The sequence below is a fragment of the Halyomorpha halys genome, unplaced genomic scaffold (genome assembly GCF_000696795.3).
Source record: "Halyomorpha halys isolate HHAL.00 unplaced genomic scaffold, Hhal_1.1 Scaffold366.1, whole genome shotgun sequence".
In the NCBI taxonomy this organism is placed as follows: domain Eukaryota; kingdom Metazoa; phylum Arthropoda; class Insecta; order Hemiptera; family Pentatomidae; genus Halyomorpha; species Halyomorpha halys.
In genome coordinates this window covers 1,185,182-1,204,643 of record NW_027107323.1, presented here as the reverse complement: position 1 = coordinate 1,204,643, position 19,462 = coordinate 1,185,182, and the positions used below count along the sequence as shown (strand labels likewise).

General features: G+C 30.1%; 1 protein-coding gene across 2 annotated transcripts in view; it reads left to right on the top strand.

Annotated features, from left to right (window-relative positions):
- Positions 1-700: 700 nt before the first annotated feature.
- LOC106681818 (uncharacterized) overlaps positions 701-19,462 on the top strand; it is a gene marked incomplete at its 5' end in the record, with an annotated part of 132,890 nt that continues 114,128 nt past the window's right edge. For both annotated transcript variants that reach the window (XM_014422343.3, XM_024359925.2), the window contains 1 exon segment: positions 701-821. In XM_014422343.3, coding sequence (XP_014277829.3) covers positions 701-821 — 121 coding nt within the window.

Sequence of the window (19,462 nt, the reverse complement as noted above, 5' to 3'; positions counted from 1 at the left end):
CATTTTATAGACGTAAGTCGCTTCTGTATAATCGATTTTAATAAAAGCATCGAATTATTTTAATCTGAATCAGATTTTAAATTATAAATTAATTACGTACTCGATTTATTTTTTTTACTTACAATTTTTTTTCTATTTAACAATAGTTATAAAAGTCAATAAATCGTATTTATTAATCAAAGTGCTCTCTTACTCAAATAAATACAATACAATAAATTTGAGAATAATTTACCTATATTCAAAATTCACCAGGAATACCAATTTACACACATATTTTATTATTAATTTACTGGTTTGCAAAAGGGGCGCGGTGAGAGGGATGCGCTGGGATCTCAAAGAGTTCTGCACTACCTGCAACGAGGGGAATAGAGTGGGCTCAGGGATCCTCAGATCGATAGTGTAAATATTGTATATAAGAGTGTAAATGCGACTAGTGATTATTTTCTTTATCCTCCTGTTTGTATATATTTAGAAAGAGATTTTATTTATTTTTATGTATTTTTTTAATTTATTTATATGTTTTTTTATTCTTATTTTATTTATTTTAGTATGGATGTAATCAGTTATCACTATTACTTATTGCCCAACAACTGTGGCAGATTGTAATATTTATCAATAAAAAAATTATTGATATATTATTAATTATGATATAATTGATATTGTATCATTATGTTATTAATATTTTTTTTTGTTATTTCAGGCATATTTCACAGTCACCCTCGTTGTGATGGGGAAGTTTCTGCATCAAGAGAGGCATTACTGGATGGGTAATGTGACGGCCCCGCTGAGTGAATCAATGTTGGAAGAAACGATATCACCAAGTATGGAAACATTAAAATTTTACTCCACTTTTTATAATCTACTATTTACTTGAACTTTTCCTATAAAACAGGTTAAGAGAAAACTAAACCAACTGAGTTATAGATGCAACCGCACAGTAGGAAAATCAAAATTATTTAGAAAAACTACTGACTGGAGTTAAATCCGAATCCGCAGTATAAAATCCATGTTATAGTAAGGGCACACTGTATTAATTATACAAATACTAGAAGTTTTTTATATAGAGTAAATAATAGCTAATACTAAATAGCTAAATATAACATTCCTGATAACTTGCAAGGGTATTCAGATATTCGTAACCAGAGTTTCTTTTTTTTTTCTCAAGAGTTTAATTTATTCTGCAATAGAGATATATAAGGAAAAGCCAAGATGTTTATAATAATACAAACATCCAGATTAATATATACTAATAAATTGTTTTATAATTTAAAATGCTTAATAAAATGAACCAAATATTTATTATGGTTAGGCATCAGATATTAAATAAATTATTTAGTTATTCATTCAAAATTAGAGTAATCATAGAAACAGCTATTTATTCAATTTATAACAATATTAACTAAATACTATTAAAACAAGTCAAACACTCTGCACATTGGTCCTTTTATCACCAAACTACACAAAAAAAAAGTGTTTAAAAATGTAAGTGTTGATTTAGTTTAATTTTTAGAGATTTTTTTAAGCATAGTGAAGTTAAATTATGCAATATTAAAATACAATTATAATAATTTTAAATTTTAGATGAAATAATCTTAAATGTGGAAACATCTAAATTTATAAATACTTATAATTAAAAAGTCTTAATTTATTCAGAGGCATTTCATCCCTTTTACATAATACATAATTCAAGAAAAGAGGCAAAAGTTCTCAGTTAAAAATAAATTAATTTTAACAATATGATAAAAACAAAATACAGAAATGAGGAAAAAGTGGGAGGAAATCTCTTTAAGATATATCGTGGAGATATTTCCTCTTCCTTTTTCCTCATTTCTGTCATTTTTTTAAAATGGTTATTAATTACTTTGTTTTTAAATAAGAAATTTCACCTCTTTTCTTGAATTATATATTACTTATGTATGTTTAAGAGGTTTTGGAATTCAAACATTTAAGAAACAATTCGAATGTAAAAAGTCGTATCATCGTAATTCATATTAAAGAAAAAGATGTAAGTAATTCTGATAATTTTAATTTAAAAAACTCGTACTAAATAGTAGAGAACGTGAAATCATACCTTCACCAAATGCTTTCCATAATCATCCGTCAAAGCACTAAATATCCAAAATGATCACTAAATACACTAAATGGTCATCTTTATCCTGCAGTTATATTACAACTTATCCCGAAGATGAGTATCAGAGTGGTAAAGGTAATGTGCATGTTAGGTAGATAGGGGTATAATACCTTCATCTTCATTGAGTTCTTATCTAGAGCCATACCTAAGGCTGTTACTGAGTCAGCGAAACTGGAACCTTGTAATCATCTTTAAGATCTACTAGTCAGTACATTTATGTCATCCATTTCTTCTAATCTACCAAAATTTATTGCCCTTAATATATTTTAAATTTTAATTTTATATCATTCCAAGCAAGTATAATTTAAATGACAATTATAAAAAGATCCTACATTTTCTATATATCCACCTATTTTTAATCTATTGAGAAACTATAAAATATATATTTATTCCTGAAAGAGACAAAGTCTTGCACAAATTTTAATTAATCAAAGAAATTATAAAGACATAGCTTTATTAGAAAAACAAAAGATAAAGCTGACTGGACGATAAAAACCTATTGACAAAATATGCTTTACTCCATTACATTCAACTTCAATAATCAGATTTTTTTTAAATTAATCAAAACATAATAATAATAATAATATATAATATATTATTATAATACTATATTACTTTATAAGATACATTATATATAATATACAATAATAACATAATATTATTATAACATAAGTGAACTTCAAAAACTACTTGCATTGTCACACAAGATACCGTCATGGATGGCTTTAAGATATATTGTCTATTTTCATTGAAGATTGGACAATGCAGAAGGATGTGATACAAACCATTATGTAATAATGGTGTAGTTTAATGTGCTTCGGAGTTCTTACTCTTAGTTGGTTAAAGCATCTTAATTTTTATTTTTAAATTTACGCTAAATGTTAAAAATGTTTCAGATTTACATAGGTTGAAATTGGAAAGTGATTGTTATATGTGGGTACTATTTGAGTTCAATTTTCTATTGATATCATTTGAGAAGTTCAGCATCTTTTCAAGAATATCACCTTATGATTCAATATTGCGTTATTGTATTTTTTAACTATTAATTTACTTTGTTTCTTCAGGCATATTATTTCGAAATACATATTGTTTTCTATAGACTGATATTATTGATCATTATAAGACTCAAAAGTTGTGGAATTTTCAATTCGACGTGATTTTCGAATAACTAACGCTGTGATTAAACTTTGAATAGTATAATTGGTAAAGTGTCGTTTATTCAATAATTTGAGCTTCCTCTCTTCAAGACTGTTCAACAGTAAAGTTAAAATCGACGTAACTAGATTTTTCGAAGATAATGAAAATAGCAAGATGTGTCCTGGCAAAAAAAAAAAAAAAAAACTGCATTATTAAGCAAAAAGGTAAGAAATAGAGGCACTACCTTTCTTGCACTCAAGATTTTGTGAAATAATGACTCATAAGCTCAGTCATTCTGGATCATACCCCAGAAAGTAACTGCCCAGGACACATCTAACAAAAAAGAAGATACTCTTAAAAATATTTGTTGCGACCGCCCAGAAAGGCCTAATTAAAGGACAGCAATGGCTGTAAAAGCCATGTAATACCTTACAAACCCTTCCAGAAAGACAAACTGACCTATGGTCAATAAACAAACAATGAAACAGAAATTATAGCTAAGGGGAAACCTAAGGAAACCACTAAATACGTGGTCAAAGCAACTTCGATGTTAGTTGCAACAATAACAATCAGTGCACCCATCTTTTAACTAATAATAATACATAATATAAAAAACTCAATAATAATAAAAAAACTTTTTTAGATGGAAAATAAAGTAGAAATATCAAATTTAGGTCAGTCAATCTATCCATCAAAGATGTTATATTCAATATTACAAATTTAATAACATTTTCCAAGCTTCATTTCTAGAGCGAAGAGAGTCATATACTGCAACGATAAACCCTGACGTCAAGCACGGGAGAATGACCCCATGATGTTTGCCTCGGCTTAATCAAGGAACAGGAGAGAGCCAATATTGGAGCCACTTGGTCCCCAGGGCGCTCTAGGGTCCTCCGGAGTTCTCGCTGAATATCTTCACCTTCTCTTACAAAAGGATTAGTTGTCCCACGAGCCGTTCGTGGAACAACTATCGTTCAATAGTGTGGCATAACAAGATCGCAAAATAGGCGAAACTGGTGTAAATAATTTATTAAGAAATAAGATTTATATTTTCAATATGGACAGGTTAGGTAATGTAATGAAAAATAGTTTATTATTCTGAAACTAGGTCCCTAAATTACCTTTTTATTGTAAAATTACAAAAATATATATTGACAAACAAAAAAAATAGTTTTGCCACATTTAATTAAAACTGATATTAAAATTGCATGTAAATAATTTTAGATACAGAGAATAAAAAAATAACTGACTAAATACATAAAAAACAAAACAAAAAGGTAGTTACAGCTTATCTGTACTATTATAATAATGGAATAGATTCAAGATATAATAAAAAATTCGAACAAAAAAAAAAAACACACCTAAGGCCGTCCACAGGTTTTCTCCGAAACTACAACACAAATTTCCTATTACCATGGTCACAGGTCATCCATAAAATGACGATATGTCCTTGAACAATTTATGATTCAAAATAATAATAATTAAAACAATTTACAAATTTTTATAACCTGATTATTTATATAATTTTATGCTGTGACTATTTATATTAATTGGATTGAAAACAAATTGTTTTTTACTAATGTCTAATATGCTATGTAAGAGGCAACCCAATGCATTTGGCTGCACAAAATTTTTAACAAAGTGATTTTCTTTCTTTTAAATTATTTTTTTTTTAAATGATACATAATCAAATTGTTTATTTCTAACTTACAAGCTATCACAGCTTGATTTCATGTTAGTATTTTTTATACTAATTCCTTTATAACGTATATCTCTTTATAACGGATAAGATCATATTCACCGTTGGTCTCTGTTATATAAAAGTTCCATTTTATTACAATAATTAAATGATTTAATATATTGACGAGAGATGTCTCGGCTGACTCGTTACACTAACGCGACAACTGCACCTTGCTGACACAGCAGTCAGGTGATGTTGAATGCTGAGGTCACACTAGCAGTATTGAGGATGGGATTCGGATAACAGAAGCTGTCCTAACGTCTGGCATTTAGTTTATAACCGTCCTTGTAATCTATAATTCAGAATTGAAGAATTCTATTCCGAAACCGGCCAAGTCCGTTTTCCAGTTTTTAACATTTAATTTTTTATCATTTGAAAGAATTTGTTCCAAAAAGGTAGCAAAAAGGTAGTTAAATAGAAGGGATTTAAACGATGGAAGGGTCGGTACATAACGTATCGGTACATAACGGAAGGAATGGAGTTCCAGTGAAAGGCAGCTCTGGTAAAAGATTATTTATCAAACGCAGCATTTTAGTCCTTATTAGACTTAGAGCTATCGTGACCTCTTGAGATCCCAGATATATTGAGGGTATGACAGTCAACACATTCTTTGCCTACATTTTTTTTTTATCTTAGGAACAAGCTTTCTGAACAGTTGAGGTAAACAATACAATCGACATTCGTATGACTTGCAAACAATTTCACTACAAATTATATGAACGTCTTAATAAAGTCGTACAGCCATGTCTAAATACAGCAACTATTTATTTTTACGGGGTCAAATAAATTTTTCACATATATAGAACATAATACTACTGAAGGTATTTAAGTAGAAAGTATTGAAATCTTTTTCTTCACAATCGAAAGGACTCTTTGTCCATTCACATTTTACGTTTTAGACGGCATGGAATAAATTTGTAGTGAATCCTAGTACCATAAAAGGTAAAGCTCCTAGAATTAATTAAAAGGAACATTTGAGTGTCATTTGTCTGGCATAAAATGGTTTGATTACTAAGTAATTACTCAATCAAAATAGTAATATAAAATATACACTTTCAAAATAAAAACAAAAGCACTGAAGATTCTGGCTTTATATTGGTAAATACTCAAAACATAAAATAAACAATAAAATAGTTGACGAATCTATATTGAAATAATTTTTTTTAAAAATATATTAAAGAAAAAACTAATAAAAAATATGTATGTATCTATGCATGTATGAATCGCCCTGTTTCATTGTTACAGATTTGGGAAAGATTCATAGTTGAACAATAGGAGAAATAAGTAAGTGGGTAGAAAATTCCAGAAAGAGATAGCGTAGAGTATAAAGGATGTTTTGAAGGGAATCGTTCTGTGAGGTGAAATATACAAGTTTGGTGGTTGGGATCTCTTATTTAAGGAGAGGACAGAGGAACAAGGGATAAACAAATCGACGATGTAGGGATGCTTTTTAGTTTTAAATTTTTAGAAGAGATAAACCCAAAGGAAGTATTTCAAAATAAAAAAAAGGTGAATCCACTTTTATTCGGCATACCAAATGGAGACATGAGTGCATCTGTGGAGATCTAATGAATAAATTCATTATTCTCTTAATTCTCATATCTTGCCTACCAGGCAATCCAACACTAACGAGGCAACCGTGATCAAAGCGGGGGGAAATAAGTGACGTATCTAAAAGCTGGCGAGTTTTTGAGGTTATGGGATAGATTAAGGATAGTAATGGATTTTCGGGTAATTTGGGAAATATGCTCATTCCCGGATAGGTTCTCATCAAAAATCATTCCAAGCTTTCTACTGATGGGTGTAATTGAATAGAATGACGGTTGAGGGGGAGTTTATTAATATGTTTAAGATTAATTAAAACTAATTGAGTGATATTTGTAAAATTAATCTGATTTTGATGAAAGTTTGAGGGATTTGCTGGATGGTTGATCCATACGCAAACATTTTCCTCGGAACACCTTCATATCGAAAACGGCTTATCCGACTACGCCCAAATTTTCAGAAAAAAGTAATAAAAGAAGTATATTTTAGTAAAAAAATAATATTTTCCAGTCTAACAGTTCAATATTAAATTAGAGAACAATTCGTAAAACAGATGAGTGAATGAGTTGACCTCAGCGGGACTGATCAAAGGTTCTAGTAGTGGCGTGGATTAAACATCTGCCAATATCAAACACAAAACGGAGCTCAATAAACAAAGAGAGAATGGGAATGTGTCAGTAGTGCAGGATAAGCCCAACTGGATAATTGGAACGAATAATACTCCAGTATTTCAAAAGCATCATTAATGTCAAATACTGGAGTTACTGAACTATCGTATCTCCAATATGTGAAATTTTACTTTGTAGATCTTTGCAAGAAAAAAACATTGCGAATTGTTTACGTGCACTATTTTTGACCTATCAACTCTTCCAACTACTGAGCTGGTAATAAGAAACATAAGGGGGGTTGGGGCGAGATGATTTTCGTGAGCGAATATATATAAATATCTCCCGCAAGAATAAAAAATGAATCGTTACTTCAGTTTAAAGTTTGCGGGGGACCTGAAAAAGAATGCCCTCCAAACAACGAAAGTATTAAAAAAAAAAAATAATTTCCAAATAATATAAAAAATAAAGTAATATAAACGATATCCAATTATTATTGCAAAAAATAAACGTGTTAAAAAATAATATAAATATATATACAAACTAAAATATTATGTCTTTTATAAAAGAAATAATTAACTCTCTAGTATTTAATGAAAAAAACTTGAGATTTAAAAAAATAATAAATGAAAGTCACTCACAGAAGGTGCAAGAATGGAAGGTTTGTGATATGCACATATCGAAAAAAAAATGTATGTCTCCGAATCACTTCAGAGATGGCCACCGTTATCCAAATGGTGAAGGTCCGGTGGTAATCGGGTGGGTGAGGGTCCTTCCAGAGACGGTTTCCCAAAAACTTGCAGCCTAAATAAGTGGTGGACCGGTGGGTGAGTTTCTTCATGGTGGATAAAAGCACGAAAAACCAGCAAATTTCCGATGCTTCAGAAAACTTGCAGTAGACTAATCCTTATCAGCCTGTACCGAGGTCCGTATAAACACTCCAATATGTCTATGTATGCAAATGCCTCATAATACTAATGTATACGTAAACAATAACAAATCTCCTAAATGTCCATAATTAGTTAAGATAAGTTACAGAGTTAAAATAAATTTTAATGAAGAAGTACAAAATAGCTTATACTTAAAAAAAATACTTCTCTAGTGTTTTCTCTGCATATTATTAATCAATTTCATATTTATTATCAGTTAATCAAGTTAACCGGTTGAAAGTGGTAATTTCTGTTTATGAAGTTAGTTGAATCATTGAAGTTCATATGTATTTCGGATATAAAAAACTTCGTATAACTACTTTCTGTAACTTTATATTTGCATTATGTCCAAGTACTATATATAACTCATATTTAAATTGATATTTTAGACCAGACCGTAAGTGATCTCTATAATTATTTGAATAATACCTTTAAAATTCACATAAATAATTTTAAATCTCGTTTTTTATTCAATTTCAAGGTAGAACCCCCTTATTGCTCTGAAAATCGTCCAATATTATTTTAATCTATAGCAACAATACTACGAACAATTATACTGCAAACAAACTACATATAATTAAAGTTACTACTAATGTACATTGAAGAGAAAATCTGTTCCATAAAACATATTTAAAAAATAAATGAATAAACATACGGTGAGGAATAGAGAGTGCCCATTATATTTATAATACTTTAATTGATTCTAGTTAATGTTTGAAGAAAGATATTAATTCACTCATCCGTTAGAACTTATGATTAGCAGCAAATGATTGATTACTTAATTACTTATACAGCTTCGGTAATAATTACTGAGGACTTATCCGTCATCATGGAAGTTCAGAATGTGATTACCATAGCTATGTCGAATAATTATTTAACAAATTCAAAGAAAATAATATTTTATTTAATCTGTTTTTACTTCATAACTCAATTTATGTTGATTTTCCATAGAATTAAAGCACATAATGTTTGGATAAAATTATCAAGATGATATGTAATCCGTATTACTATGATTAAATGTGTGGACCATTATATAATGCATTCTTCCAGTATTATAATTAGGTAAGATCACTAAAATAAGGAAGAAATTTATATAGTTTATTCGTGTTGCAATAAGAACCGTTTACGATTTTCTTCCGAAATGATTAGAAAAATATTTAAATAATAATATAGGATCATAAAAACAATATACATCTTCTATTAAAATTATTCTTGAGAGGAAGATTGTTGATTGACCGTGTGTAACATAAGATGGTCCGAGTGCAGTCAGAATAAATCAAATAGTAAATAAACTATTAATAGTAAACCAACATTTCGCCTCACTTTACAGGTCTTCATCATGGCTAAAAAAAGATAGAGAAAACTAAAATAATGTAACAAAGTAAGAAAATAAATATCATGAAATAAAGGTAAACTAAGCTATACCTAAAATTGATTTAAAATAAGTGAAAATTAATATAAAAATGAACAAAGTTAATTAAAGAAAATAAAAATAACGTGTACAGAAAAAAGTATAAATAAACAAGAATTACAAAAACAGGACTTTGACAATTAATCAAAAAATAAAAAGTAGATAAAAGAGAAAGAAAAAAATGCATTCACACTAAAAGATTTTTTAGGGGAAATATTAATAAAATAAAAATCAAGACAAAAGGGAAATAATGTACAAAATAGAATACCCACATTTCTGAATGAAGGAAAGCAAAAGAATGTATCTACAGAGTAAGGGAGAGGACGAATTTAACGATTAACAAACGGTTTTTTAAATTTGTAAAACGTTACATCACATTTAAAGTAAAAACATATAAAATATAGTTAAACTAATTAATTATTAATTATATTATATATTAGTCATATTATAATTAATTTACTGAGATATTATCATTAACTTATTACTTAGAATAAAATTCATTTTGGGTTTTATATTATTAAACTTATATTTTTAACTCATTGTAATAATATAAAGACTGAACCTCAATTTTTATTGATAAACGCTACAATATAGTTCTGAAAATATTTTATTTACAAACATAAGTGTTACAGACTGCTGCACGATAGAAATCAGGTAAAGTAGAGAACGTGGATTGCTGGTGGTGTTCCCGTCCTTCGAAGAGGGCTTTAAATTATTAAAAAAGACGAAACATAATATGTTGGGTCATGATCAACACAACACAACTCCCAACTCTGTTCAAGCTCTCTTGCTTATCAGACGTCTCTCTTCTCATGGAACAGGCTATATTAAATTTAAAAAATTGGTAATTTTTTTCACGGCCATTCAAGATCACGCGAATATCACTACTTTTCCCTTCTCATTTTTGCTTTTCTTCTCTCTCAGTATCTTCTCATCATTTTTGCGTGGGTTTTGCTTCCACTCCTTCGACCACGCAGTACCTTTCCGTTTTTCTTTATTTGCCGCAAGAACTTTGATTTCTTTTAATTTTTTGTCCGTACTTTTCTCTATCCAGGCGGTCTTTGTCTGTTATTTTCAATCTTTTTGTTTCCTCTCTCATTTACTTCACCTCATACGCTCCTGTATTCACGGATTTTGTCAAAGAGTTTCTTTTTTAGTCTCCTTTGGTCCATTCTCATCATGTGCCCGTAGAATCTCAGTCTTCTAATTCTTATTTCGGTTTCCAGGTCATTTATGTAGATTTCCTGGTTGGATCTTAAGCTGTAGTCTTCCCTGTGTTTTCTAAGGCCCATAGATTCTCCTCAGGATCCTTCTCTCTATTTTCAGTAATTTTTCCAGGCTAGGGAGACATGTTGTCTCCATTCCGTGTAAAATTATGACATAAAATTATTATGTTTTATGACCGTGTTGTTATGTCTTATTTTTCAGTTAGACGATAGGTTCTTCTTATTGTAAATATTGCCCGTTGCGAAGCTTCTCAGCCTTTTAGAACTTCAGGATTTTTGTACACTATCTCTCCCAGAAATTTAAATTTCTCTGTCATTCTTATAGACCCATATTTCGTCTCTATTACTTTTTTGCCGTACTTTTTTTTTTACAAATTGCTAATTTATTTTATTCAAGTTGTAACATAATTATAACATCTGTTAGAGGAAGCACCCTCAAGCATTTTTAATGGGACTTTAAAATGCTACCCTCTAGTGGCAAACGTATGGAAGTATAGAGTTTGTTGCCATTTTGGGCCTATATAGCTGAAAGAGTAAGCGCATTCTCAAAAAACAACAACATTTTTGCTACTGTTCTTCAACGTAACATGTGAGTGAGTAGATCACCACACTCAAGTATGAGAGACTGCAGCAAGATATAAGAAGAAAAAGGCAACAGACAAACCCGTCTTCAAGTTACACCGAAACATAATTATAACATCACACTCAAAACCTATAATTCCTTCCCTTATTCCATGTAAATTCAGTCTCATCTTATCAAACCCTTCAAATATCATTTTTTATAACCATAACAAGAATAGAGGTTTTATTTCCATTATGTTAATTTTATTTCAAATACAATCCACTCCAGCAAATTATAATTAATTCGGATAATATCCCCCAATTATGAAATACGGAGAATAATTGAATAATATAACAACCTTTTTTTTGTAACATGAATCTTCCAATTAAACAAATAAATTGATAGATGTTTCATACCCCATTAAATTAATATGATCAGATTTCATTGTTTGATTTCTTCTGGCTTGTGAAGTAAGAAGCTCCGTTTTCGTTTTTTTTTTTTTTTTTTACCTGTACTACCACGGACGGACTAACCCTTTCGATTGACCTAGCGTTTGAGAAGACAACTTACCCGAACCAGAGGACAACTTAGATTGCTATCTAAAAGTATCACCAACAATCTTCCCAGCATAAAAGGAACAGAAGACGGAACAGTGATAGCTTTTCTCAAGTTTATCGAAAAGTTGATTTTTCAAATCGTTTCAGCTTCAAAGGAAATTATGTAATAATGTTTCTCATGATAATACTTAAAATACAAACATTCTATTTTATTCTCCATTTTCACAGAATATTTGTTCCCTAACATGAGATTGAAGGACAAAAACATTTGCTTGAAGCCCCCTGCACAGCAAATGTTAGCTGTTGTTTAGGTAGAACCAAACTCATCAACTTTTCAGTACAGTTTCGTTTATTTACCCTCAATCGGAAAAAAACGACTTTACCTCCTAATTAATTACCTAAAATATCGTTATTGTAGGCTCCAGTTGAATGTAATTAGTCAGGCAGATTATTTATAATTTTAAATATTATTTTGCTCTTTGTTAAATTAATAAGTTTTTATATACGAATACGTATTTTGTAATTATACTTTAATTGTAAAAATAATATATTTTCTATCTATAACAATAGGTTATAATATGTTATGGGATTAGAGAATATTTTGACACGGTTTAATCTGGGAGTAAGTTCCTCTCAGTGAGCTCCATGATGATAGAATTTTAAGTTGTAAAATTAAAAATTTCAAAGATGAAGTTGAAACTCCACTCACAATGAAGATATCTACCATAATATTTATAGTTGAACTTTACTTATAAAACTAATGTGAAATTATATTTATTTCAGTTTATATATAAAATAATAGAAAAATCAAATTACGCACACATGTTGAGATATCCAAGACGGCTCTGTAACAGTCTTTAAAAATTCCTTCAATTTGGGCCTAACGGTATATCAAATTAATTGATTCTCAAGCAGTGACGCAGTTTGGTTTTTTAAGAATGTTCGATTTTCGCACCGCCAGCAAGTAATCGTTTGGTGATTTTCACCTTCAAGACGCATCAAATAAAAATAGAATCTCATTTATTATTAAAATCGATTAACAAAAGTGCCCTACTGGAAATTTTAGAATTAGATGCACTGGATAAGGCCTAGAAGATATTAGAAAATTAATTATAGTGATAAACCACATGACCACATGCAACTGTTATGACAGTTAAAATCAAATATAAATTTCTACAATCATAGAAGCCAGAGGTTGAACATGTATACGAAGACACCCTGCACAGGTATATTTATTCTTATATACTTACATATCTACAGCTTGTTTCAAGGTTGTGTCCTAACTAAAAATCCGAATTAAGTACCTAAAAGCAACTAAAAAAATCCCTACGAAGGTATGTTCCCTAATGTTTGTTTAGGTTAAAAATAAAAGTCAATAAAAATTAATAAATTAACTTTTTTCAAACTACTTTATTAATAAAATTTAAACAGCAACATTTATACTACATCGCTGCCTCTCTTGAATGGTGGCGCATCTAACAAAATACATTACTATTAATTCTCTTTAGAATCCGACGTATTCCGAAGATAGTGCAGTAGACTACGATTATTTTTTTTTAACTGAGATATTTTTTTATTAATATTTATTTAATACTAGATCGGCCTGATGAACTTTGTATGGTTGATATAACAGTTAAATTTCTTTTTTTTACAAAAAAAAACCAATTAATTATGGGGCACATAGTCTCGTGCCAAACACACCCTATTATTTAACTATTTAAAATGTTATAAGAAAAAAAAATAAGATAAAATAAATAGATGAAAATAATAATTCTTTAGAAAAGAGAAAAAGAAAAGTTAATTAAGGAAACAATGACATTTTGAATTTAATAAAATTAATAATTAGCTTCTACTGGAGAGAAAAAAGTTAATTTAAAAAAAAGACGAAGAGAAAAAATAAATAAAATTGTAGAAATGTAAATAGTATAATCGATAAATTTAGAATAAGATAGAGGATGTCCTGTAGCAGCCTGGACTTCAGTCTTCTAGATGAGGTTGGATTTCCCAAGTCACTGCTCCTTTAACTGGGAGTGGAATTTTATGATCCGTTTTTTTATATAGTCTTCTATTGATTCCATTTGTAATCCCCCATGCAATTGGCTATTCTTAAAGCTATTGGAGTTGTTAAAAACTAACTCCGATTAACGATAGAATCTATGGAATATCTCAGGCACACAAAAAAACCAACATGTTTAAAGTAATCACTTTGAGCATTAGTCAGGTTTGGAATCTTTCTTCCACAACATGGATGTTTAATGTCATGCGCTAGCTGGATATATATTTTTTTTTAAGGTGACATTAAAAAGAGGTGAAACAGAAATTCCGTCCAACTACAGTCTTTGGGAAAATAAATAATTAAAACTTTTGAAGCAATACAAAATTTTTACTGTTATTCGCTAACGGTTACTGTAAAATAATGATGCCGATTCTGTCTTAATTCTTAAGGTAGTCACTTTGAACAACATGCAATATGAATGCTAATATTTATATTTAATTATTGTAGTAGTTGGAACCCAAACAATTCATAAAAATGAAAATCTTAACGGGATAACTAAAAAAAAATTAAAACTATGTACATCAATCTACCAACTTTTTGTTTAGAAGATGCAAAGCGTTAATATATATATATTAATACATAGTTGATTTTTTTGGCCCTTCTTATTTTTAGTTAGGACAATTAACCCTAAAACAGCCTATACACACATAATCTTTACAAAGTTATTCGCTTCTTTTACCTACACTAAAGTTGTATTTAGTCAATTGTATATATATTCCAATAACGAAAGGTTTCGAGATAGGAATGTACTAGTATAACAGATAAAAACGGAAAGCACTGAAGTGAATTGAATTTCGTTCCGCTCAATACAACTTTCCTGAACATAAATTTTTGATTTCAGCATCAGCACTACGGAAAAAGTTTTATTAGTATCACAGAAAGTTCTCATAGTTTTATTATTTCAACAAGCGGAAGGGAAGCTTCTAAACTGGGTTGTAGCCTGACTTCCTTCTTGACAAAGTATTACTCGTGTTCCCTCTCCGCTACAGATTTCAAACAACCTTTGACGTTTAGGACTAACAAGCTAATCCTTTTAGTATTCGGAATTCGATCGGATCGGAGGGCAAAGGAGTAAAGCTTTATTGTCAGTAACAAACAAATTAATAACTGCTTGCAAATATTTAAATGAGAATTTAAAAAAAAACTTAAAATTTATGGATCTTTACATAAATATCTAAAAAAAAAATTATTTTATTGTGTATAGGTAATGTATGTGAACTATGGGGAAATATGAATGTAACCCAACCATACGTTGGAACTGTCAACTGTCATTAAGACTGTTTGAACAAATAATTCACAAAAAGTCAGGTTTGAAGTGAAACTTCTTTATCCGACGTTCTACAGCTCAAAGGAAAAAAAATATGAGAATAAATTGATTTCGTGACGCGTAGGAAGAAATGGAAATGGATGAGGGGAGGGCAACGTTCGTCAATTCTAGCACAAAAAAATTGATATTGCAATAGGAGAGAAGGAGATTACAGTTCCTCAACAATACCGGCAGTTCATTTCGATTGAGTGAGCAGTTTAAGGTTTCTACCCAAATTTTTTGCAATATAAAAAAAATGTTCTGGTAAAACTTGACTTATGAAATGGCTTTTTAATTCTAATTATTATGGAACTAATATTTTCAACCTTCAACTATAAGAGAAGGTTATAGCTCCTTTTTGTAATAAGCTATAATTCAAAATAGTATCTTGATGCTCAAAAGTGAAAAATATTATTCAAAAAATTGAATGATAAAGAGTTCTTGTACATTTAAATTTTAATATCTTGAACACTAAAATTCAGAGTTGCATGTTGAATGAGGGTCATGTTTAGTATTTCATCCTCTTTGTAATGAGATTTAAGTCAAAATTGTATCTGGATGCCACATAGAGTTACAGAGGCGAAAAAGTGAGAAGATGCCAAAAACCACACAGTTAAGGTAAATAATTACATTATTGGAGAAGTTTGTCGGGGGGGGGGGTGCGATCAGCAAAGAACAACATAAATAAACAAAACGATATTTATTTATTTTATGGCGACGTTTCGACCTGAGTTTCAGGTTTTCATCGGGGGTTATGGCGTATAAGGTAGGCCTGCAACTGGTACAACTGCAAAAGCAGTTGCAGGCCTACCTTCTACACCATGAACCCTGATGAAGACCTGAAACTCAGGTCGAAACGTCGGCATAAAATAAATAAATATGGTTTTGTTTATTTATGTTGTTCTTTGCTGACCGCACCCCCCGACAAACGTCTCCAATCATTAATTTACGATCAACTATCTACACAGTACTAATTACAGTATTACCGTAGAACTATTTATTTTTTTTTAGAATAAACACTTTAGGGATGGCCATTGTTGTATGTCTAGAATGTCCTCATCCTAAAAACGTTCATATTCATACGGTAAATTTAGTTAAGAGAATTTTTATTTTTTCATTAAACTTTATCCAAACAATTCGTACATTTTCCAAAAGATTAATTACTTTTAAAAAGGATAAGTTTATCATTATACCGTTAGAAAGTACTACAAGAGGTGATCGAATAATTGATGCATTGCTGACCTTAATAACTATTTACAGTGAAAGTAAAAATAAATAAATAAACTCCTAGGTGGTAAGGAAAGCAACGGAGCTAATGGCGTTTTTATTTGACTAAATGAATCAATATTATCACTTTATAGTGAAATTTCTTAAACGGATTTTATTGTGAGACCCTACATGGTACATAAAATACACCTATATAATTCCATTAGTTTGAACGGCAAACTTTTCACAATAAGAGTGATATATAATACAGGTATTTTAAATAGTGGTGAACACATTTAATACTAATAATTTAGGAATTTTTAAAATTATATAAACCTCTAGGTACTAGACAAACATGAAGTAAACAAGTACAAATTACAATACCACCAAGCTATTACAAGGCTTACTCTTGCATTAACATGTTGATAAGCTTTTGCATAAAGACAAGCAATGATAAGCATGCAAATTACATACCCTGCTTCCAACACAATTTTAATAGAGATAATAATATTTTCATTATGTTGTTAAAGAAAATATATTTTTATTTCATACATAAGCGATTCAGTAACTACCAGACATTTAGATAACCTAAATTTTAGACAAATTTAAGTCGACTAAATTTAAAATATAAATATTTTTGTTTTAATTGGGGTCCATGACACAGTGTCTGACCAGATTTACCCATAATGAAATAATAATGATAACAAAGACTTAGCGAACCCAAAAGTTCGATACCAATACCACCAATTGTTCCCTACATACATATGTCTAGTGACGCCCTTCCAAACCCAAATCTACCAAATCTGACATGAAGCAATCCTCCCATCTAAGTTTCAGTCTACTCCTCAGAGGTTTATCCGCCGGCCTAGTGTTTATTAACATTTTAGGGATTCGTTCGTCACTATGTCTCACCGCCTTTTATGCCCATCTTGTTCCCCCCCCCCAATGCTATAACCTGACTTATATATACTGAATGCAGTTCTGTCAATTGTGTAGCTTTTTAAATTATCCAGTTAGCTCAACCTTTTTCGGTACGAATATTTTACTTAATATTTTATTTTCAAAAATCCTATGGAGCTACTCTAAAGAACAGTGGAATGGATAATAGTTTTGTGAATTCTGACTTTCAAATTATTAGAGGAATGTGGGAGCTGAGCAAAGTGAAATTAAAAAACAACAAGCATTTCCGTCTTTAACCTCTCTTTTATTACCACATCAATTTCGTTTTTTCTACTTACAATACCTAAATACTCATAATAAAAAAAAAATTAATTTTTAAATATAATTAAATAATATGATTAATTATATGATTATTAAACAAATAAAAGAAGAAACTCTAATGTTGTTGTTGTTGTCTGGAGCTTTAGGGCGTAAAACCCTGAGGTCACCAACGCCCATTTTTCGTGCTTTATAATTCAATTTCATTTATATTTATAATTCTATTTCACTTTATTTTTCTCTTTAAATAATTCCGAAAGAAAATTTAAATAATTACTTCTTTTGGTATTTTTTATTACGTATAACAGATTTTATGGTTTAAATCTTATTCAAAAGGCCATTCCTTTTTAAGAAAACTAAGACCATTTCCACGTTCTTCTGGTCATCATTCAGATCATCCGATACACTCGGTCCTGCTCCCAATCTACTCAAGTTCGCAGAATAAAAATGACATTTCTCAAATATGTAACTGATCGTAAGTACACTGTTGCAGTATTGACATTTTGGCGGTGGCTGCTTACTGATCAGATATCTATGAGTTAAACTTGTATGACTTATCCTCAATCTGGCAATAGCTACCTCCTCCCTGCGATTGGAACGGTTTGATGTGGTCCATGGTTTAGTGGTTTTTTTAATAGTTTTTAATTTGCTTGGCGGGCTTTCATCCCACATGGCTTGCCAACTAGATGATATCTCATTTTTCATTGGAAGACTTATTTCTTGTGGTGTCAGAATGGCCGCGCCCTGACCTGGAAGAGCAAGTGCTTGTTTCAGTAGGTGACGTACTACCTTTGGGAAATCGGGATAATTGGAGCATTGTATTTGGTAGCCAGTGTATCCATGGAGGATTGATGACTTCCGAGATGTACAGAGGTATTTCTTTAACGAACTCAATAGCAGTATGTGTTCTTTCTGCCAACGGGAATATTGAATTTATTTTATATCTAAAAAAATTTGAATATTTAGGTTTAACGATGTATTTATGCGTAGGGTGATCGTTTTGAGGGTATAATTTTGAAATGTAGTTTATCGCCAGTTTTTTCCTTCTGAATAAAAGAGGAGGTAGTTCAGCTTCAGAACACAGACTAAGAATGGGGCTAGTTCGATAAGCGCCACTTGCGATACGTATCCCAAGAAACTCTGATTGTCATCTGTCTGTTAGACTTTTTTTTTCCAATCGCCATGAGAAAAATGGTTTAATTTCTAAAAACAAAAACTTTTTCCATTATTTCGTAGATCTCTAAAAGGAAAAAGTTTTTGAAAATGTCAACCTCTCATTCACCACCTTCAAACAAAATGGCGGAGAACCGAAAACCCCCATATTTGTCCACTTTTCATGATCAGGAAAACAAATGAAAAAAAAAACTAAAATTTATCAATTTATAATTTCTACAAATAAATTTATAATTTTTATCCTCATGATTTTCCAATAACTTTGATATGTTTTTACTAACTAAAATTTGAATGACCTTCTAACATAAAAATCAGTATGCCCTTCTAACAAGAAGTTGGTTCAAAATAGTAGGAGTTCACTCAAAAAATAATAGTACTTTATTTTAATTATATTGCAATCAATTAGATATTAGAAAAATTTATTAGTTTACTGAATGTTATCGAGTTTTTCGATTTATCGATCTCGAGATATTTGACTGCATTTGATAAGCTAAAACATTTAGTACAACATAGTAATAAATAATTAAAATGCAATATTTAATAATGCTCCAGCGGTTATTATAATTTTCAAAGATTTAAATCGTTGTGAGGTAGTTAGCTGGTTTACTACATTTTTTTTCTTTAACACCTAATGTCAAAGTTCAATTAATAGTACTATA